At 36.2% G+C, this 23,980-nt stretch overlaps 2 protein-coding genes across 3 annotated transcripts in view; both read left to right on the top strand.

Moving 5' to 3' along the window:
* The window catches only part of LOC140227555 (large ribosomal subunit protein eL6-like), a 211,089-nt gene that overhangs the window by 100,114 nt on the left and 86,995 nt on the right, over positions 1–23,980 (top strand). The window contains exon 1 of one of the 2 annotated variants that reach the window (XM_072307967.1): positions 17,803–17,807. The exons of the other annotated variant lie outside the window; for it this stretch is intronic. The gene's annotated coding sequence lies outside the window, so the exon portion shown is untranslated. Of the gene's footprint in view, positions 1–17,802; positions 17,808–23,980 lie in introns of those variants that run through there. 2 annotated transcript variants of the gene reach the window in all.
* LOC140227609 (synaptic vesicular amine transporter-like) overlaps positions 4,043–23,980 on the top strand; it is a 24,702-nt gene continuing 4,764 nt past the window's right edge. The window contains exons 1-9 of the mRNA XM_072308026.1: positions 4,043–4,154; positions 4,753–5,146; positions 9,938–9,996; positions 13,587–13,670; positions 18,896–18,991; positions 19,755–19,844; positions 21,374–21,475; positions 22,569–22,664; positions 23,755–23,833. Of these exons, the coding sequence (XP_072164127.1) occupies positions 4,043–4,154; positions 4,753–5,146; positions 9,938–9,996; positions 13,587–13,670; positions 18,896–18,991; positions 19,755–19,844; positions 21,374–21,475; positions 22,569–22,664; positions 23,755–23,833 (1,112 nt within the window). The remainder of the gene's footprint in view (positions 4,155–4,752; positions 5,147–9,937; positions 9,997–13,586; positions 13,671–18,895; positions 18,992–19,754; positions 19,845–21,373; positions 21,476–22,568; positions 22,665–23,754; positions 23,834–23,980) is intronic.

The raw sequence follows: 23,980 nt of genomic DNA, 5'->3' as shown, positions 1-23,980 counted from the left end.
CATTTAAGTTATGTTTTATTTGCTGATGATGCCAGTGTATTTTGTAAAGGCTCAGATCCAAGCAAATCCAAGTAAACTGTTTGATATTGTTAATAGATAATTGCATTATATTAGTGATTGGATGGAAGCCAATAAGTTGACTTTGAATATAGACAAAACTCATTATATTTCATTTGGTATGCGAATTATAACAGACCACAATTTGCAATTGTATTTTAAGAATATGAAAATAGATAGACTTGTAATCACAAAATTCTTAGGAGTAATTATAGATGAAATGTTATCTTGTAATTATCATATTGATCATATTGCCAGTATTATATCAGGAAACATATGGGTTTTGTATAAATTACACTATCTTCCTAGAAATGTCCTTAAAATGTTATACCATGCTTTGATTTCACCACGTATCAATTACTGTAATATTGTATGGGGTTTCACTTTAATAAGAATATTGATCGAATACATAAATTACAAAAACGAGGAGTACGTTTAATAACCAATTCAACTTATGCTTTCCCCAGTTTACCTCTGTTTTTAGAAACACAGATATTACCTATTCAAGATTTAATTTCATTAGAGTCTGCAATATTTATGTATAAACTTAATAATAGTCTTCTTCCTGATGTATTCTCTGATTATTTTACCTTGAATAGTTCCATTCATGATTATAATACCAGAAATGCTCAGAATATCCATCTCACATTAAATCGCACATCTTGTATGCAACCATCAATATTTCATAAAGGTACTATTTTATGGAATAATTTGAATATAGTTTTCAGGATCAGTCAGACCTAAGACAATTTAAAAGATTATATAAACAACATCTTTTTGATGCAATTAAGTTAAAAGTTGATGAATAGTTAAATATGGAGTTTTCTTCTATTCTTTCATATGTACACGGATCCGTTGTTTGTTTGTTTTGTGGTTGATTTCAAGTTGTGAATCTTTTCGCATTTTGTATTTATGTTTGTTTCAATTCAATTACAAATGATTATAAATGATAACACATATTTACATCATATTTGTTACAGGGATCATTTTCAATAAGCCTACTTTGTGCTTCTCATGATTCCGCCACTATCATATTTGACACCATGTATTTTTGTTTGTTTGTTTGTCTGTTTTTTTAATGCAAAGTTTGTAAACCAATTGTGAAAGTGGAAATAAATGAAATGAAATAATCTGAGTGAATATGGATCTTTTTTCAAACGACCCTTTATACATATTCAATTAAGTTACAATACAACTTTATAATAGCCATTTTCCCTATAACGAAGTAGACTGAGTCACTGTACCAAATGAGTGAAAGTGAGTTCAGTTTGGTCTTGCTTGTCACAATGTACACTGACTCTTGACCTTAGCCGTTGTGTCCTCAATTTTGTGTCTTAAATCGCATACAAACCTAAGAATTCAATGGAATGGGGGAAAGGAGTATGGTAAATGTTTCCCTTTTGCAACGGCCATGAAGCTATTCATTAGTTAGATGAAGCTACCGGAGTATTAAACTGCAAGCACATGCAGAAAATGCCTCAATTAACGCGCACGCGGTGACGCTTAAGAGGACATGGAAAGAATGCTACCGTTTTAACGTCCAGCTCGCTTCATTCTTTCTTTACTCGTTATCATTCATCGGCCACTGGACTGCTGGACGCTTTAAAGAAGCATAGCCACAATGTGCTTCTCATCTCTTCCTTCAGCTAGTGTTGACGCGCATTAACCTTTCTGTAGCCGGGACTTTGGACACTGTGTATAACACTGAGAGGGTTTCAGCGTCAATCAGCACTCAAAGCGCCCAAAGGGTTAACCACCGATAAGGACCAAGTATAGAAAAAAAAAAAGAGGCAGATCAAAGGCAGATGCACGCCTTTGAGGGCAATGCCATTCTATGGTCAAATTGACTTTAATGAATAATGCCAATCGAACAGGAATTTCTGGTTTTATCTCACCAAAATGCGAAAGTCGTTGAACTTTGCGGTTTACCGAACAGTGATAAGTCTCGCAATCACATAATGATTATGCAAATTAGGTCAGGTGATAATGCCATGCCTTCACAGGCCTAATATCTTATGAGAACACAAAATATTCACTAAAATTCCCTCTTCTTGCACGAGATCAAATAAGAAAAATCAATCTATCATTTTGAATCAGGTTCTCCTTATGTTATACAATATAACTAGCTTTTGAACTATAATTCAACTTTTATCAACGATTTTTGTTTGTTTGTTTAGGTGTGTGTTACTGTTAATTTGACGATTAGATGTAATGTTGAACTTTCTCCTTTTTAAATTTTCTTGTTTTGTTTTATGGAACAGACTTGACTTTGCAATGCAGATCGGACTTTAATATAATATTCCCCTGACACGTGTGCTTGCAGATTTCCTCCGTAATTGAAGAAGGGTAGAGAGGTGGAGCGTGCCATTGAAAAGCTTCGACTGAAATTATTTGTGGAAACTAGCGTTCAGTTGAAATAATTGCTTATCAGAGATGGTTCCACTCACGAAGAAAGTGTAAATTTTGACGCGGCAGCGCGCTCTTCACACGTTTTGGCAAGTGCGTCAATGTCAGTTGTCGGCGTCAAATTCTATTGTAATCTGTCACGGTATCTATATGCGCGACATAGGCTCACAGAAAGATCAGTTGAATTCAATTTCAGCGCAGTGTATGCTTTCTCAGTGTTACCATGTTTACACAGTATGCAATGTTGCAACATCTGCAGAAATGCTGACAGTGTGGGACTGTAAAGACTAATATGATTATTATACTGTTTTCAGTGCGTATTCACATGATATTACATGTACATGATCATACCACTGTGTACTCAGTGTAGGCCTATAACTATGTGCAATTTATCATACTATTATGCAATATGATACATAAAATGATTTTGCGGGTTGATTTGTTATTGTATGATACAATATGATGCAGTATGATATCATACATATCGTGCATATGTTTATACTTGTATTGCGTGTGAGTGTGTGTGTGTGTGTTTTAGATAGTCATAACACAACTTGACATAGGCGCTGGAATTATGTTTTCCCCCCAAATGTTGTCTCTTTTAGCGAAGAAAAATATAACTCCCAAAGGGCTGTCAAGTGCTATATTACAATAATAAACAACAATACTGAGTGCTTTAGTTGTATCGTATGGTCCGCATAAAGTGTCATTCCACCCCTATCAGCAGCAAGTCAAATTTTTATTACCTGACGTGACGTCACTGCTCGCAATAAAACGATGCCAATCCTCGATTCCAATGCATTGTGACCAATCACCAATCAGTATCTATATAGACCATTCGATAATAATACTCTGGAATGCAATACGGTTACATGAAACAAAAGTTATGCAATCTACACGTATAATTAGTATTATGTGTATGTGTCTCTGTGTGTACACGGGCGCGGTATTAATATGTGGCTTTATACCTTTTAGGGATTCGAATTCTCCCAGTTTACAAAATAAGACCGCTGGACATAGGGAAAATGTCGATTATATATTCAAAAACAAAACAAAACAAAACAAAACAAACAAACAAACAAACAGTTACAAGCCTCAGTCGGAGCTAGACTATAATTGAAAAAGTTACAATCTATGATTTGACCAATCAATGTAGTATAAGCTCTATAGGATCTGATGTCACATTCATACATGAACACGTTATGCATGTTAGGACACTTAGCAAAAAAAGGTCAAAGCAGCTAGCTCTCTCTCTCAGACAGTTTTAGAGTAACTAAAACTCGAGAATTATTTCATGAGGTGGTAAAGATCTCGCATTATTTTCCGATGTTATCGAAACGTGATCTGAGACTATAACTGCAATATAATACGCATTCTTTGGAACACAATATATTCGCTAAAAGCACATGTTACCGAGCATAGAATGGTTTGGTTTGGTTTCCTGTGCAATAGGTTTAGTTGATCCATTCACTTTATCACATTCAGAGGACCGCTTCCTTTTCGTATGATATGCAGGCAATCGTTCCACTAAACTGATCACGGGTTCAAGGACGTGAACCGAATCATATAGTCCACACCGATGGAGGCGTGGATGTCGAGCGCGACGTCGAAGCTGAGGTCGTCGAGGTCCGTGATCCTGGTCGTCATCCTGCTCGCCCTCTTTCTGGACGAAACGTTGATGACCGTAGTCGGTATACTTCTTTGTTTCTTGTGTGTGTATGTATGTGTGTGTGTGCGGGGTTTTTTTTAGCATATATAAATCTTTCAATAAATAAATGTGGGTCACATTGCCTGGCGAATCAATATACTGACACCCTACAATGGCGCATTAAAAAAAAGAATGACTCGTGGACTGCTCGCTCTCACACTGTCATCGTCACACTATAATCTTTCCATTTTTGAGCGCATATGGACATTATTACTTTGTGTTATGCGCTATATATAAAAGCACTGTCAGTTATTATTATCATTATTATTATTATTATTATTATTATTATTATTATTATTATTATTATTATTATTATTATCATTATCATTATCATTATCGCTGTTACTCTCCAATGGCTTAGAATCCTCCTTTTCCTTCTTCTTCTTCTTCTTCTTCTTCTTCTTCTTTTTCTGGTTGAAGAAGAAATCTGGTGTTTGGAGTTTGACTTTATAAGATTCCCGGAACGTATTCAATCCTCGAATTGTTTCGCACTCATTGTTTTATGTCAGGGCTTTCTGACTTCAGAGAAAAGCATAACTGCCGTTTATTAGCTTATTGAATTATGTCCTCTCAAATCACAGTTCCAATCATTCCGGATCTGTTCATGAAATCATATTGTGGAAATGCGACTGCTGCCGGCGATTCATCCGCACACTATCGACCTCTCTACCAACCATACGGTCGCTCAGAGCTGGTGCCGCCGGCACGACTCCAGGACTACTCCTGGTACGACGAAGACAATGCCGCTGAGATTCTGGAGGAGTACTCCTGGTACGACCCACGCGAAAGGGATGCGGCAAATTTGACTGGTCACCATGGCAACGGAGTGAACGTGTCGGTGATGAGAGCCAGGTTTGAGAGCGCGGAGCAGGAGGAGTGCAGCCAGCACGTTAACACCAAGACCGGATTGCTCCTGGCGTCCAAGTTCATGGTGCGACTGGTCCTCAGTGCGCCGCTTGGAATGTTCACAGAATGGTGAGACGCCATGAATTATGATATTTGTATATGTCACGTATGCATAATATATCTGTTTTGGTGACAAAATCTCGTATCTAAAAATGTCAAATGTTGAGGAGAGCGAACTCCCCCAATAAAAACCAACAACAACATGGCAGCCCAATCACTTTACCAAACGGAATCGCCTTTTCTTTGACATGCTGTGGTGGCTTCCTTTTTTTGGTAAGACAGCTAGGGTTTGGACGTGGCATCACTTAATTGATAAACCAACAATTAATCCAAAAAGAAATTTTCATCAAATTTTGAGATCCAAAGTCTTGGAACCCCAGCGACGCTATACAGGTATCAAAGACGCTTAACTACTATCTTTGACAATTTACATACGCGCGCGCGCGCGCGCGCACACACACACACACACACACACACATATCTATACATAATTTCTAATGATTATAATGATAATCACTAGCAATGAATGAAAGGTCAGAGGTCACACTATCAGAGGTGAAGCTTTGGTAGGTTTATGAATTTACAAGGCTTAGATGTTTCATGATGTTAACGTGATTAAGGCCAGTGACGTTGATCTCACTAATTTTGAATGAAAAAGTTAAAACCATGCTAACAATTCATATAGTGTAGACATGTAGCAATGTAAATATGGTAAAAGCGAAAGTAGATGTTTATAACCATGACTTACGGCCACCAGATGGTATATTTCGTATACAACGTCTATGGGAATTTTAGCCTCAGAGCGGGTTAAACTATAATGAATTTGGCTCAGGAAGGCATGTCGGTTGATGAAGGTCAACAAAAATTATATTTGACTTTTCATTCTTCGATAAACATCCATTCCATCGTTCTGCAAATGTAGCTGGAAATGAGAGGGACAGGAAGAGTTTATTCAAATATTTATCACTTTAGGGAGTGGTAGGTAGGCTCAATTACTGTATACATGCATTTTCATTGTAATGTCGGCGTGTCTGAGAGAGTCAAATATAGTGTCAAGCAAACAGAAAAGGAATCAGTATATGTCCAACCAAAAAAAAAAAAGCAAAACAAGGTCAAGTTAATTGTCGAAGGCAATAATCCCAGATCAACTGTTGCATAAAACGATGCAAGCACGCATAAAGTAAAAAAAAAAAAAAAAAAATCGAACATAAGTCAGGTATCAGCCAATCACAGCTGAGTATGCGTAGATTTATGTTTGATTTCTGACTTATGTCCGATCTCGACCTTTATGCAACAGGGCCCAGAACACGTAAAAGTTCCGTAATAGAATCAACTCTTGTCTTCAATAAACCAAACCGCACACCTCTCTTTGAAGACAAAACCAGTTCTTGAAGTATCACTCTTTTCCACACCACCCCCCTAAAAAATAAAAAAAAAATAAAGAAGCATTCAATGGAAACTTGAATTTAAACTTATAGGATACCATGGATACGGGGTGCATATATGTTTATCGTATTACTTCATACGGGAAAAAAAAAATAGTGAGATAAACCTTGATTGCAGAGAAGCGCGTCAATAGTTGAATTCTCAAGCTTTTTTGTCCCCAGAAGTAGAGTACAAATGATTTATCCAAATTGATAAACTTACGAAAGCCGTAATGCAATTACAATGTCATTCATTACATTTGAAAAAGAAAGAAATGCAGATCCGTCCAAGTTACATCACTCTGGATTTTTCCGTCAGTCATCATGGAAGTGTAAGTTTCAGAGCGTGGGTTCATGGGATTTTTTTTTTTCCGGACCGTTTAGGCGGGAAATTATTGGTAGCAGGCGATCATGACCGAATACTTCCTAATAGTTCCTCCCAATTAGAGAGACAATGAGTAGGCAAAGGAGGAAAAAAAATGCCCGTGGTTGTGAGACCAGGCCAATGTCGCTGCGCCCCCATGTACGAACTGAAAAGTAAATCTGCCCGAACCGTCACAGCGACCGATATATTGGAACTTTTCGGCAAACACTGCGGCGGCTTGACTTTTTAGAAACTGAGGCGTCCGCTACGTCAAGGCAAATTTTAATCAGTAACCGCCTAATCCCCTGGACAATTTACCAGTCACGTCCGCATGTACATTCACGAAGGCATGACTGCACAGGTAGCAAGATTTTTTTTTCTTTCCTTTGCTACTAGAGGAATACGTTAATAATGCAGGAGAGGAGAGTATCCATCCAACGACACATTTTTTCTCTCTCTCATTTTTTTTTTATAAACTTTGACGTCAGGGACCTCAATTTCTAACCTGGTAGCGAAACGCGTTTGCGAAATAAGTTCATTCATTAGCAGAGCAAGAGTACAACTCTCCCAGCGACCCATATACTGTGACATGAAGTTTGCACTTCGTTCACGGCATTCAAATTACCATGAGGTATGGAATTTCCAAGTGACGTGAGAATGAAGAGTCTTTAAACATCTTGAACAAATTTTACTTGGCAAATTCTCTTCATTCACGATTGGTCTACGTATTAAATCCGATATGTGCATTTGTTTAAGTGATGTGTCAGTGCTAATAGTCTGACGATGGGCAAATTCATATCGCGTTGTCAGTGCCAACCTGATGTACCAAATATGTGTGTGTATATATATATATATATATATATATATATATATATATATATATATATATATATATATATATATATATATATATATATATATATATATATATATATATATATATATACATGTATATATAGATGCAAGAAATGTTGTACCAACGTTTAGAACTTCCAGGTCGTGGAGACATCATATAGGCGTAAGACAGTATAGTGTTTCAAGGGAGACGTATAACTTCTTCGCCCTATTTCCTTTATTCTGTGTTCGAGCTTTCGGCCGTGTCGGCCTTCATCAGGATCTATACAGACAAACAAAATGACAAATGTGCCACTCCCATTGATATTTATAACATGACTTACATGTATGTGAAATAACATCGCTACAAAGCACTATATCATGGCGTGTGTAAATAAAAAAAGCACCCGCAAGTCGTGTTTGTCCAACACGTGTCCAACACGTGGAAAATTCCGAGAGGCATATATATGTATATAATTTTATATATATGTGTGTATATATATATATATATATATATATATATATATATATATATATATATATATATATGTATTATATACATATACATGTATATGTATATTATGCATTATATGTTATTATTGTGAAGATATTTCTGGAAATGCTGGTCATAATTCCTCGTAACCTGACATACCATAGTTACCCAACAAGACAGTCTAATGAATTTCGCTTGCCCCTGCTTAGAACTGTGTTAGCTCAGCAGACATTTATTTATACAGGCCCAAGATTCTAGAACTCCCTTAGTCCAGACATAAAAAATGCTCCTTCTTTGTTTTCAAATGACTGAAATCATTCAAAAGATTGAAATCATTCCTCCTTAAGTCTTATAATGTAACAGAAAGAAATTAATTTTGTTTGTTTATCTTTTTCAGTAAGTAGGTTTTGTGAGCACCAGGATGCTATTGATTTTTCATAGGCTTGTTAGGTCGCCTCTTTTGCGGAATTCTACATCGCATCCCCTGTTTTTCTTATTGCAAACTTGTACATTATTACACGTGCCTTCACAGAGCAGATAATATGTTCTGCTATCAGCAATTCCATACAATTGTATATATCACTTTCTCGTCGCTTTCAACGCTCTACACTTCTAATATGGCTAATAGTCTCTATTGGTTTGATCTTGAATGTATCGATTGATCTAGGCTTTTTGTTTTTAGTTGTCTCTTCTCTTTACTTGTATTTCTACTTCTTCCCTTTCCCCTTTTCCACTTCTTTTTTCATCCCGCACACTTGTAGTTAAGTTTTCACCATTTTTTTTCCTCCTGTGAGGTGCCCACGTTGTACAAGCAAAGTCTTTTGAGTGGGTACCTCCACTTTTTTTTTTTCGCAGAATGTATAGATATGTCTGTATGAAAAATGCCTAATTCTGTAATGATTATTGACAAATGTTATTCTTTGCTATCTATGTATCATTCCTTCAAACGCATGTCGAATCTATATTTTTTTTTTGTACATTCTGTTGAAAGAAGTGAAAATAAAACCTTTGAATTGAATTGAATAATGGTAAACGAAATCATATAATACTCTATAATGATCATTACGTATACCGGATCGGTGCCCGGTAAATATGCCAGAGGTATACATACATACATATGATATTATTATCATTATACCTAAAAACCATCCTATTACCTCCAATACGTAATCACACGATTTCCAAAATGCAAACCATGTTCAAGCTATAGAATATATCAAATTATGTATGTGTGCGTGCAATGTTTGAAAAGAGATAAGAATCAAATAAATTCAAATAAACGCAGTTTCAGTTGAAATCACACTATAATCTTCTGTGACAAGGGATGAATTAATGAAGTGTGAGCACGATACAACCTCTGACGAGATTCATTCTCTGTTCTATATCATAGGCAAGGTATACACTGGTATAGTGGCATTTGCCAGTTCTACACAGCGATGAATATTTTATAGTCTTGCGAAGGTCGCCGATGTATTATTTGCACTGATTGAATATTCGGCTTCGCAGGATTCGGAAATGCCAGACAAAATTGTGCATCTACACTGACGATATTGCTGCAGGCTTTGAAACTAGGTGGATCTTCATTTTGACGAATATTATAGTATATATCATATTCAATGTGTTAAAAATGTTCTTCACTGCATGGTTTGTGTACTGGGTTAGCATGAAATAGGGGCTACCAAATTAACACTCAATATAACTACCGGAATTATATTTTGTGATTTGTTTCGTTTTGTTACCCACAGGATTGGCTATTTCATCCCCCTCTTTGGCAGTACAATTATCTTGATCGGTTCATGCTTGGGTGAGTCATATTCATTCATTACTGATTACAATTAAAGTAATATAATTAACATTGTACTCAGGAGTGAGTAAATACACGTCTATATATATATATATATATATATATATATATATATATATATATATATATATATATATATATTTGTATATTGTATGACATGTTTAGAACAGAGAGAGAGAGAGATAAGCAGCACAAGATGGAAGTAGGCCTATACTTAAAGGGATGGTATAGTTTTGGTTGTGATGGGGATTCTGGTTTTAACTGTTTGTGAGATTATTAGAAACCACGTTTAGTAAAGAGCATACAATTCTATGAGGAATGACAAGTTTTTTACTTTATTTTTGGGAATCTCAGCCATGTCAAAACCGATTTTTATCAAATAACTTTCAATTCCCCTTGGACTGAATGCTCTTCAATATTTCGTAAATTGCTTTCTAATTATCTCGCGAAAAAGTTAAAACTTGAATTTCCATCTCAGCCGAAATTATAAAATCCCTTTGAAACAGATCTATACAAGTATTTCAAAAGATGTCAATTTTATCACGAATCATTTAACGAATTTAATTTTGTTTGAAAGAGAAGTTTGAGTTTGCTATATTTGCTTCCACTGCTACTGGGCGAAAAAAAAAACCCTCCACAAGAATGAGAGGTATTTGCGGGTCAACAAAAGCTCCGTATCTAGTCGAAGACCATAATACCCTCTTAAAAGCTGCAGAAGACAAATACAACCGCTGATGTATTTGGTCTGTTACCACGTGTTGTCGAAACCTTACCTTATAATCCGCCTACATGCCAGTTAAAGTTTTCCTTCCAGCCATCATTTATTTAATGTGTATTCTAGGGTGTTTTTGTGTGTGTTTGTGTGTGTGTGTGTGTGGGTGGGGCGCATGCTGGCGTTGTGTGGATGTGTGTGTGGATGTGTGTGTGTAGATGTGTGTGTGTGTGTGTGTTTTCTCGCAAATGGCCTCGTTTTTTCTCATTTTTTTTTTCTTTCGAGAAGCAATGAAATATGCCCCGTTTATGTTTTTGAGCAAACTATTTATTATGTTCCCGCTTTGCGGGCTTTTTGCGAGAATATGTGTTAAAAAAAAAGCGGATTTCGTTTCCTTGGTTAAAAGAGTTACAATGTAGGTTTGACTTTAGTTTCCACAATGTTGGTGTTACTGCATTTTGTCCTTATATAGTGTAAGATTGACGTTATTTTGTACAATGTTTGTGTATAATGCAGTTTGTCTTTGCATGATATTTTGTTTTTGTTTCAGAGAACGTTTCTGTTTCTGTGATATGAAATTGAACGAAATTCGAATAAAGAATTATCCAAAAAAAAAAATATGTGTGTGTGTGAGTGTGTGTTTAACAGTATGAGCTTTGGGCGCATCATATAATGAAATGAAAGATTAAACATTGCCGACTAATGCGATTGCTATGCACCAATATCGTTTACGTCTAACGTCTAAAGAGATGGTTTCATGTTGAATTACGGAAATGATTTTCGAACTGTTTAAAATCCATGGAATGTATCCTACAAGAGAATGTATTTTGGAACATCTGGTTTTGCATAAAAACCAGTAAACATTAATTGGGAAAATATCGTGTCTCGAGTTCGTCTTTTTTTTTTCCAGCAAGTGACGAAAAGCGCTCTCAAGACGACTGATTGAATTGTAATCACTTGTTGATTGTAACGCAATTTAAAGGGATGGTACATTTTCTATTGAGATGGGGCTTGAGGTTTCCAACGCTTTTTTGATGATAATTTTTTTTTTAGATTATACTGAGAAACCTCTTATGAAATATATGAAAGAGCATGTAATTCTAAAAGAAATTCAAAGTTTATTTAAAGAAGATTGGTTTTGAAATGGCTGAGATATCCAAAACAAACCAATCCTAATAAAAGTCGGGAACCACCTTTTTTTTAAGGATCGCTTTGTTTTACCTTGTTTTTTGATATCTCAGCAACTTCAAAACTAATTTTCATCAAATAAAGTTTGAATTTCTCTCAGAATTTTATGCTTTTCAAAATTTCTTGAAGTGGTTTCTAAGTATCTTAGAAAAAGTTGAAAGCTGAATTCTCACCTCAACCAATACTATACCATCCCTTTAACCAACTAGGTACCACGAGTCTTATAAGTACTATTGACTTTGTCTATAAATATGTTGGCAATGGTACTGAAAGAGTTAGCATTCAGACTATGGATGGATATTGGAGTCTTCGTATCTTGTCGCGGGGTAATAAAAACAACCCAAGAAGATCTCGTGCTCCCTGCAATATCAGGCTGAAAGACAAATCTCATCGGGATTTCTTCCCCTTTGCTCTGGTCTTCGAATATTTGAACATCCACAGCGGATCAATATTTGTAGTTGTGATAGGCACAAAAGGATCTACTTGACAGGACTAACCTCATATGTCTGCCCACGTACTAAAAACAGACAGACGAGACAAACAGACGGACAAAGAAAGAAACCAAACCAGCCTAATAAGACTTCGTTGCTATTGAATACAGACATTATTTGATGTGCGCTAACACAATCTTGTTGTAGCCTTACATTTCTTGTTTTCTCAGTCTCTATCTGGCGTAGTTCAACAATTACAACTGACACTAACTCTGGTATTATGTAATTTCTGATTATTTTTGTCCCTGCCCTACTGGCCATCTACCGAATGGTCTTTGCAATTTGTTTCAGCAAGTAACATTCTACGTACACTTGGTTCACCTTGTCTTGAATAGTTTATGGAATGTAAACTTGTATGTACATATACTCAAACACTGGTATGTGAATACATACGTTCACAACACACAGAGAAATGCTCACACATACAAGCATTCAGTATGCACACATAACTGGACGTACGCTGTTCAGATCTAAAGTCAATTAGTATTTTTTTTTTTGGAGGGGGGGGGAAGGGATTTGGAGGAGTTATTTCTTCAACAATTTATAAGTAAATTCTGATTATGCAACCCTTAACATTATACAATATTCAAACAATTATGTCTTAACATTTACATTTAGGAAACTTACATCTCGTATCGGTTCTGGTTGGAAGCTGAAGTTTCTATTTTTTCTTTATTTACTGTTTCTTTTGCCAGTCCTGGTGGATTAGACATGAGTTGACTGCCAAGGGTTATAATAACTAATGTAAATGCCATTAAAGAATTGCGTCGGGACCAATTAACTCAAGAGGTTTTGACATCATTGAGTGATATGTCTCATTAAGAAAATGGTCTCATGATTGCCTCGTATTGCTCACCGCTGTTTCTCGGGAAATAAGTCTCAAATTCAGTCTCTTAGGTAAATATATTTGTCTTGTCGATTCCGAAAAAGCATGACTACTTCGAGGTCCTGACCGTAAGCATGGAAACGATCATAGTATTTGTATATTTCTTTGGAGACACGAACATGCTGAAAATTTAATGTATACATTCCAAATAGCGGGGTCATCAAAGTCTTTTTAGGGGTGTAATAGGCACGTAAAGCAACGGAACATACAAAGCTCCGTTCCTATACACAAACCACCATGCCTTGAGGAATAATGATTGCATCATTATGTATGATAACAATGCATATCCGAATGTTTACTGTTGTTCTTTCAGCATACGCCTTTGGTCAGTCCTACGTCGTGTTTCTTATCGCCCGTCTATTGCATGGAGTGGCAGCTACCGCCATTGAAATTGCAGGTGAGATAAATATTTGAATTAATGTCTCATTTGTCGTAATGTACTGTGATATATATATATATATATATATATATATATATATATTAAATTTCACATCTTTTATACTCTTCTCAGTTTACTTTGTTTTGCTTATAAAATCCTGTTTTCTGTTACCCAAGAAAATGAAACGTCTGTTCTTTTTCGAAAAATGAAATAAAATTTGAATTGGATTGCATTAAATATATACAAATATTCTATACATATATTATACATACATGCATACATACATACAAACACCCATGTATCCACACCTCCATATGAGACTGTATGTTATCATTGATCTTAATTGTTACCCTAATGATTAAAAACATACACATGTACCACTCTCCTAAGTTTCATCGATTGGGGGAATTTTCCCTCTAACACTTTCTCATCTGAATTACCCTTCCACTCCGCACCATTCTTCATTGAAATCTACCGTGACCTCTGTCATCACAGTTTGTTGAACGAAATTACACATTAACACATTACACATTAACGTAATAGAGTAATCAGCATTATTATTATTATTATCATCATTATTTCGTTTTATTTATACAGGGTGGCCCCGTCAGTAATCAAGTACATTACGACACTTAAAACACCTAGTTCTGTTATGCATCACATTGTACAGCAGTTGGCTTTACCTCTGACACACACCGCCATGTCCAATCATTCCAACAAAGAACAAACACCTCCATTCTGTATACAACCATCACATAACCATTGGAGATGACACTGCCACACGCGCCAACACCACAACCAGCACCATTGCTGATGTCCCCGCCACGACCAACATCACATCAACACCACCACGAATACCAATATTGCTACCACTGTCTGAGACCACTAACAGTTTTTCCACCATTAGTGTTAACCACTATTAACCAGCACTATAGCATCACCACTAGAACCACCATGCCTTTTTCTACTATGATATCATCCATATTTCCATTACAATCGCCACCATGACTGCTACCACCAAACCAACAACTATATCATCTTCACCACCAACGTCACTCACCACTTTTATGACCGCCACCACCATCGTCAATCCTACCATCACCACCACTACTACAGCACTCTTATGTCAAGATCTACTACCACCACATTCATCATCTCTTACACAACACTTAGTCTTATTTCCACCACCGCCACCACTACTACTTCTTCCAAGTCAAACTTCCACGATCACGTGACTAATAACCTCCAGAGCCGCTTAAAATTGCCATCTTCCACTTGGCATGTAGAGCATTTGCAACACGCTTAAAACCTCCATTCCGTTTATGCCGTTACAGGAGAAAAAGGGGCTTCGAACCTTATGAACCCTTGATGTGACTGCAAAGAAAATGTTTTTTTTTTTTTTCATTGCATTCACTGCGTGACGTTTCATTCCACTGTGACAGAACACGATCGCCTTTCATGTTTGCAGCCAATGTCAAGAGTATTGCGTTTTGTTAGCTATTCTGTCATGCCCATCAATTAAAGATGGAAGGGGGGAACTTAACGGCGTACCCATTACGCTTTGCGACTGATTCTACAAAAGAACTATTTGGATACACATACAAAGCACTTCTCCCTCTTTCATAGTTTCTTCCGGTATATACAGACTTTACCCTCACACACATACAACCTGATGTGCCTTGTAGCCATGGTTGTTGATGTCATATACGTAAACATGGAAATAATATGTACAGTGGTTTTTGTATATAATGTAGGGCTTACATAATTGTACATGAATATTTTATTTGTGTGTATATTCATAATTATTTCAGTACTAACATTGTGAATGTACAGTCTTCGTATTTCACGTGGATATTAGGGCTTGAATATGCATTTGTGTGTATGTTTATACTATGTATTCTTTACGCGTCAACTAGATTCTTGAATTTCATGTTTACATTGATCTTGCAGAGGTATACACATAACCTATGTCTAGATACCTTTAGTTATATCAAGGAGGTACAAGTGTACGTACCAGCGAACTCGCCTAGTATACCTCCTTGTTTCTACGTCGCAATGTGTAATACCAATGTGTAAGTGCATAAGAGAAAAATCGTCAAAAGAACTTGCAGGGCTGAATCAAGAAAAGGTACACTAATACCATGCCTATAGTGTCAGAGAGTCGATATTTCGATCGATCTCGTCGTATTTTATAATAATGGGATTGTTACCATGTGGTAGACCACTGCCACATGGTGGACAACGTGATATAGAAATATGCCAAACATGTCATTGTTTAACATAAGTTTGCACTCGGTGAATTAGTCAGTTGTAATATTTTAAAAGAATCCTCTGAGCTCAATTGGTCATCATTTTCTCTTATTTATCTTTCCTTCCAATTTCTAGACAAGAATACTTCACTTGCATTACATTATAGCTTATGCTTAGACACCTTTTCCATAAATTACTCTCTTGGGCACTTTTCAGTAATCTACATCCAGATTTTTCATATGTATGGTAGGATGAGGGGGAAAATTTTTAAAGAGGCTGTTAGTTTCCTCTTGAAACTGCTATGAACAGTTACTGTATAGTCGTACATACTGTAGGTATAGTAGTGGTGGATACACGGTATAAAGTTATATCAATTTCTTCCATCTCAAAAATTATGCTTTGCGATATCCTTTTTTCCCCTATTCCATATCGTACTAATTTGTATTATTTTGTGCCCTGTTTTTATGTTTGTTTGTGCTTTTATTTATGTTTGTCTTTTCTGTTCTGTCTGTCCTGTAATGTCTATCATGTTTTGAATTACTTTATATTTTCCTTCTGTAAGTTTTTTTTTTTTTTTTTTTTTGCGCCGATTGTATGAGGTGTCTACAGTATACAAGCTCTACTTTTTAGTGGGCCCCTCTTTTTATCTTAAGAATATGGATAATTAACGAGTTTGGTTTGAAACTATAAATACATGTTTTTGATTCGTTCTACCGCTAATTTTCATCGCACAGTCAAGTATTGTGTACTCAAGATCATGTCTAATCTTCGTGTATTGTGCTATGTTCTGTGGAAAAAACAAAGATGAAAAAAAAATAATTGAAATGAAATTATCTGACGTTCGCAGGTCTTCTGTCGAACTGCTCACTATAGATGATGAGAAGGTATACGAGGAGAGCCCAGTATATAGCCACCTCCTTGGTATAGCCTTGGTTATTATAGAGGATACGCTTACGATCCACGTGAATTTATAGCTTGTGGTCTCACATAATGAATGGATTCAGTGGCTTGTATCAGTCGCTAGGGCGTCTCACCTTCTTCACATTTCACACCTTTTTCGAATTGATGATGGCACTAGCTCCATGAATTGATGATACTTCTTCGAGTTTACGATGTAATTGCACCCTGTTAGTGAGTAACGAAGAATCAATATATGTCGCGTTTATGGGTCGTTAACTCGTAGGGCTTCTTGAATTCGGTCGCCGTGCACTTTTACAATTCGAGACCCCGATGTCATTCGTCTTTTGCCCGCTAACTGTTGGATTCCAGCGACGTTAATTGATTTCAAATGGTACCGCCGGGTGTGATATTGCATTTGCCGTCATGGTTAAGCTCCGCTGAATTGAATGTTTAAGTAATGGCGAGAAAGTAGCGTGCCCTCATCCTTTGACAGATTTCAAACCATTCTCGTGTTCCAGATTTTATGCCCTTTCGAGTCATCACCAAAACGTTTAAGTGCCTTTCTTAATCGGTCGATGACAAATTGGGGTGTCTTCACTCTTAAATATCAAGTACTTGTTAGGTATCATGATGTATTGGAGAGAATAGGCAGTATTGTGTGTTTTTTCCTCATTAATACATAATTTCCAAAAGCTTTCAAGCATGCCGAAGCCGTTTCTACAAATGAATGTGGCGACGAAACACACACACAAATTTTATATACATCTATAAAACCCCTCTTGCCTATGTCATCTAAAATAACAGAGGTGTAAAATATTTCAGTGCATCATAAAATGATAGTACTTTATTCTCCCCATGTGACGTAATGACGTACAAAGCAGTTGCCCTTGGTTCGACTGGAGGCGAATCAAACCTAGTCTTGCTCTGTAGAAAAAAATCACTCAGAAATTTAAACAACAAAACAACAACAACAACAACAACAACAGAAATAACAACAATAATAACAATCACAACCCTTCGCTGATTAAATGTAAATTATTTTGTTTTCTGTAAGCTTAAATATCTTGTATATTTCATAAGAAATGTAACTTCATAAAAATACTTTTTCTGATATATCTTCCTTTCGCGTGAGCAAAAGCTATGTTAAATGCTAAATGTTGTTTGGTAGATTCTCTTTTTCTACACACACACACACACACACACACACACACACACACACACACACACACACACACACAAGCTATTATTATACTCTGTATGTATAATTCTGGATCCATCTTTAGGGACACATTGTGTAGATCAACACTGTGGGCAGTAAAGCATGCGATTGAATGGGATAAAGGTCGTGTGTCTTCCCAATAAAGTAATTATGAGCATAATGTCTCCCTGAAGTTGGATCCGCAGTTATAATTATATGCATTCATACACTTGTACACACACACACACACACACACACACATTCTCATATCACTTCTCTTCTCAATCTCCTTCCTTTGTATATCTCTACCTCACACAAAATCATTATGTCAATATCATTTCTCTTTATCTACCTCCCTCTCTCTCTCTCTCTCTCTATATATATATATATATGTATATATATATATATATATATATATATATATATATATATATATATATATATATATATATACATAAATGTTTCTTTCTGTACCTCTCTTTCTGTCTCATTATCTCTCTCACACAAACCCAGACACCTTCTCTCATATAACATTTTTTTCTCTGCCTTCATATCTCTCTACCTGTCTCTTTCTCCACCTCTCTTTCTCGCCATATATATCTCCCCCTCACACCGAAACATTATTTCTCTACCTTAATATCTCTCTAATTCTCTTTCTCTCCCCCCCTCTCTCTCTCTCTCTCCATCTCTCTCTCTCTACCTCACTACCTGGTCTTTCTGTCTCTATATCTCCCCCTCAGACAAACTTATTTCTCACATCTTATATCTATTTCTCTGCCTTCATATCTTCTTCTCTACCTCTCTTTCTGTCTCTATATCTCTCCCTCACAGAAAAACATACGCATTCTCTCTCAAATCATATATCTCTTTCTTTTTCTTCCTCCTCTCACTATAGGTCTGGGTGTGCTGGCGTACAGCTATGCCGATGATGAAGAGAAGAGAGGGTTTGCCCTGGGAGTGGCGATCAGCGCCTTTGCCTTCGGGTCTCTGGGTATGTTTAGATGGGGGCGTGCTGATAGGGCTGGGTTTATTTCGTGAGTCATTGTGTTCGGAAGAGATTACATGGTCCTGAAAATGTTGAGATAAGCTGATGACGTGTGCAAGTATACATATAGGATTATGCTCTCATTGAGGATCGGGAAGTCGCTCTATAAGATATCTAGGATGACCGTTCTCCAACGTGTGAAGATCGTAATTAATCATGTATTAGATTAAAGGAAATTCTGACACCAAAAGAATGTGTTTTTGTGTGTTTTTTTTTAATGTGAGATATGATAATTGATTCGCTTTTAAGACAGACTCGCAGGTATACAGAAGTTATGGCAATTTGTGTTTCAAAATTGAAAAGAATGATGAATGTTGCCGGAAGCGTGATTGGTGAAACTTTTTCATGGTAAATGTATCAGTATAGATGTAATAAAAGAGAAGATGTGAGAGGTTAAAGATTGTAAAGTTTGATAAGTAGAGTGTTGAGAAAAGGGAACATTCTTTTGCTGTAAATTGACTCAGAGTTATAGAACAAATATAGAGAAAGAGGTGAAGAAAGGTAGTCGTTTTACGGACGATGGGCACATGGTCTTACTGAAAAAAAAAAATCTCTCTATATGTAACCGACAGTATTTCTAACGTTATATTAACTCACCAGTGGCGTTGTTAATTCACTTTGAACAATAAAACTTAAAGAACCGTCCTCATCTATGGAACCTGCACTACATTGGACCACTTTCGTATTTTCCTTCCACCGTACCGTGCAGCCGGACCTCCGTTTGGCTCGGTGACCTACTCTTTCCTAGGCCAGGCTACGCCCTTTCTTATTCTAGCGGGATTTGCATCTTTGCTAGCAGGTGAGCACCAAAAGAGAATCACAAAACTAAGCACAAAAAAAAAAAACTAAGCACAACAAACAAGCAAACAAATGAGATACTAGTATTCCTTAGATGACCGTTGTCTTGTAAAGAGTGGTACTGCTTATGGAGCTTTATGATGCATACCTACAATTAATCATCTGTATATTATTCGAATCCCGCACGGTGCGTGCATCTTTGGACAAGATACTGTTTACCAAGATGCTCCTCCTGGCCCAGATTATGAAAACTGCTATCCAAAAAAATGTTTTCATGTTCTGGCCCTCATTTGGGAACAGTGTCAATATTAAAGATGCTTACCTGGGTAAATAGGTTCATCATTATCATTACAATAGTAATAGTTATAGTGAGATCAATTGTGATGAACGTATATGATAATGATAATAAGAAAAATGATAATGATTATGACAGTAAGTTTTCAAAGAGTTTTCAGAGAGCTTTCCAAACAACTGCGTTGGAAATAAACTTAATGAAATAATACATTATCAATTGCCCTTATTAAAAAACAGAACAGAACCAAAAAAAAAAAAAAACCCTCTGTCAACAAAAATCAGTTGTGCAAATGGCACAACGTCATCGGAGAAAAATGTTAAAATTGCATTAGTTTTTTCTGATTATAATCATCCTATATCATTTGAAAGAGAAACTACGAAACCTAGAGGAATGTTTGAAATGCATTTCATTAGCTAATAAAACCAGATAGATGTCAGCCTTACAGATTACTTACTCTGACAGTTGCAATAGCCGAGTGTAATTCTTGCTTTGGAATTTTGCAGTAATTCTGAGCATTAATGCAACCACGAGGAAAGCCGCTATATACAAAACCAGGTCTTAAAGGTAGGGAATCCCATTTGCATGCCTTAAATGAAGAGTTGTATAATACAGTGGTATGTTGAAGAGAGTATCATTTTAGAAACTCCCATAAAGTATTGAAAGTGGAAGGTAACATTTAGTACATTTTTATTGACCGTTAGATTTTGAATTGAATTTTTTTCGGGGCTCACCATAAATTCCAGTACATTACTAGGCTACCTTTGCAGACCCATGCACTGCATGTGTGTCCATCATGTATATTTTGTGAAGAAAGTTCATCAAAACTTACAAACATTTCTATATACATTCTTGCCACACACTCTATATGTTATTACATCAGCTCTTATACTTTTAGATTTGTGTTTATAGATAAAAAAAATACAGAAGACTGCAACAAAAAGGCTTAAGTGTGGCTGACACACAGAACTACTGAGTAGTTGAGTTTTGTGCATAATTCAAATTGTAGATAACTGTTGACTTCCAAATTTCTCAGCAGTGGCCTAAACAAGTCCCCTGAGGTTCATATTTAATGTTTTGCTGCATTTTGGGAGGTCTGTAAAAGGTATCCCCTACCTTTAAACATTTTGTTTGATGACACAACAGCGAATCTAGGTCTTTCATGTACGCCATTTTTACGCGATTTCATTTTTGTACTCGGTATTCTTTCATGTCACCTATACACATGTCTACCGCAGTACTGGAAGTTCTCTGCATATCTCCCAGGGCTCGCAACGACAGTCCCGACCCAGCGCCCGTGTACCAGCTCGTCAAAGACCCGCTCATCATGACGTCGGCAGGTAAGATGATGTTGATGGACTTGTAATCTAACTGAATGTCAAACGTTGAGATTTGAAGTATGGTTCGCAATATCAACAGTGCGCCCGAAGTTGTCGGCGGCTATAATGTGAAGGTAATTCTGAGGAAATCTGAATGACATGAACGTGTTTATCATAACACGCGGGATGCAATTATAATTCTATGTTTATCAATTTATGAAATAGAACTAAATTTGGAAATCCGAACAACATGAATGTGTTTATCAAGATATACGGCTGTACTTAGGATTCTTTGTGTATCAATTATGAAATAGAACTGAATTAGGGAGACACAATATCAGAGTTGCGCAATGGCTCTTTACTTCTTTTTTTTTTTAAATCAGCAAAATAGTGTACTCTCTATCGAGTTCTTCTCCTACAACATTGAGACCAACGTTATATATTAAAGATAAGAAATTACCGTGGGTATATGATTGGTATATGACGTATTTAGTGGAAGAATTAGCAAGTCAATACAGAGTGCTCTATGAGTACATAAAATGGTCGGACAAACAGAAACCAGAACCACTCTTCCACTTCTGCGAGGTCTCCACAAAACGTAAGATCTACTGGGAGGCAATTTGTTGTGTAAGTAGAAGACTGCTCACGCCCTCATGGGGTTTGGTTTGTCTTAACTTATCCTGCTCATTGGCACTTTAGCACGTATGAGACTTCTGCATTTTGCACGCAGGTCTTCATTACCATTTTTTTTTAAATCTCCCCATGTTAATAATGCATAACTTGCGATGAATTATCTTTCTTTCTTTCTTCATATCTATCTATCTATCTATCTATCTATCTATCTATCTATCTATCTATCTATCCATCTATCCATCTATCTTATCTGTCTATCTATCTATCTATCTATCTATCTATCTATCTATCTATCTATCTATCCATCTATCCATCTATCCATCTATCCATCTATCTTATCTGTCTATCTGTCTATCTGTCTATCTATCTATCTATCTATCTATCTATCTATCTATCTATCTATCTATCTGTCTATCATTCTTTCTTTATCCCTTTCTCTTTCTATCTATTTGCTGGCTTGTTCTCTGTCGTCTGTCCTCAGGTGCCATTGCCGTCGCTGGGGCGGTGGTGGCGCTGTTGCAATCGTCACTACCACTTTGGTTGCTGAAGACGACGGACGCTCAGGACTGGCAACTCGGTGAGTTGAAAGGAGAAAGCTAGCCCCTCTAGCATGCTACAATAATACTCTTAACCCTATGTGGGCCAAATTTATTACCTGCCCATAGGTTTGTGTATGAAATCTTTGCATATCTTACTCAATGATACAGAGAGGGTTTAAGCATCTTTCATATCTGGCATATTCTACATATTCTGGATCGCGCTACTGAATGCAAAGCTCTTTGTCGTTGCTATTACGGATTTCATTTCTTTTTATATTTGACTGCTTAGATAAGCATTTGATGTCGTGATTTAGGCATATTTTCCGTCTCAAATCTAAAAACTCTTTGTCATGAAACCTGGGTCTTTTGGACACTGAATTTTTAATGACTTAATCACAGCTTGTTTCAAATCAATTTTACGTAATTAAAGCAAGCAGAAACCTCTAGGAGTCCTCGAAAATGATAATAAAAAGCATGATTAACCTCGAGAACCATCTACTTTATGAAAAAGAAGCATTTTGTGAAGAATTTGCACTAAAACTCATTGCAAATTTACAAAAATTAGATGCTGTATCAAATAATTTGGATTGCCTTCAAGTTTGACATTATCATTATTATTATTATTATTATTATTATTATTATTTTTTAGGAAAGCAACTCAGACAAGATTTTACGTACTTTACAATCTCGTCTCATTCGTTTGAACTTGCAATGTAAATCTAATAAGCAAGTTAATAGTGAAATTGAATGCTTATGCAATTAAGTCAAGTATATATCCATAAATCATATGAAATTGTATAACATATAGTAATATAAAACTCACTAAATTAGATTAGAATAGAATAAAACAGAACAGAATAGAATGATATACTTTAAAGCACAACAAATTTGAATGAGTGAAATAGAATAAGAATATATGTACATTATATGATATTCATATAAATAAGATATATGTACATTATATGATATTCATATAAATAAGATATAAGACAATTGTAAGATATGTAGGATGAGATGAGATGGAACAAATTATTGAACACAAAAATATTCTTTCGCTCTTTACTAGAATACTGACATTGAATTCAACATTTCTTTCCCATTCGACGCTGACTTTTCCATCTACAATAGGAGTGATCTTCTTACCGTCCAGTATTATGCAGATTATATCCAGCGCGGCGCTGGGTTACTATGGCCAGAGACTCGGCAGGTAGGTGGCTCCAATTAACCCCACCACGTGGCTATCACTCATCTAGCTATGTTGAGCTTTAAATTTTTGAGCCTGTTTTCAAGATGCAAATTGTGTTCATGATTATCATTCTATTTTGGAGATGAATAAAGATGAAAAAGATGAAAA

Source organism: Diadema setosum, chromosome 4 (genome assembly GCF_964275005.1).
Source record: "Diadema setosum chromosome 4, eeDiaSeto1, whole genome shotgun sequence".
Classification (NCBI taxonomy): Eukaryota; Metazoa; Echinodermata; class Echinoidea; order Diadematoida; family Diadematidae; genus Diadema; species Diadema setosum.
Note: the sequence above shows the minus strand (reverse complement) of the source record. Positions and strands in the feature narration are given on the sequence as shown.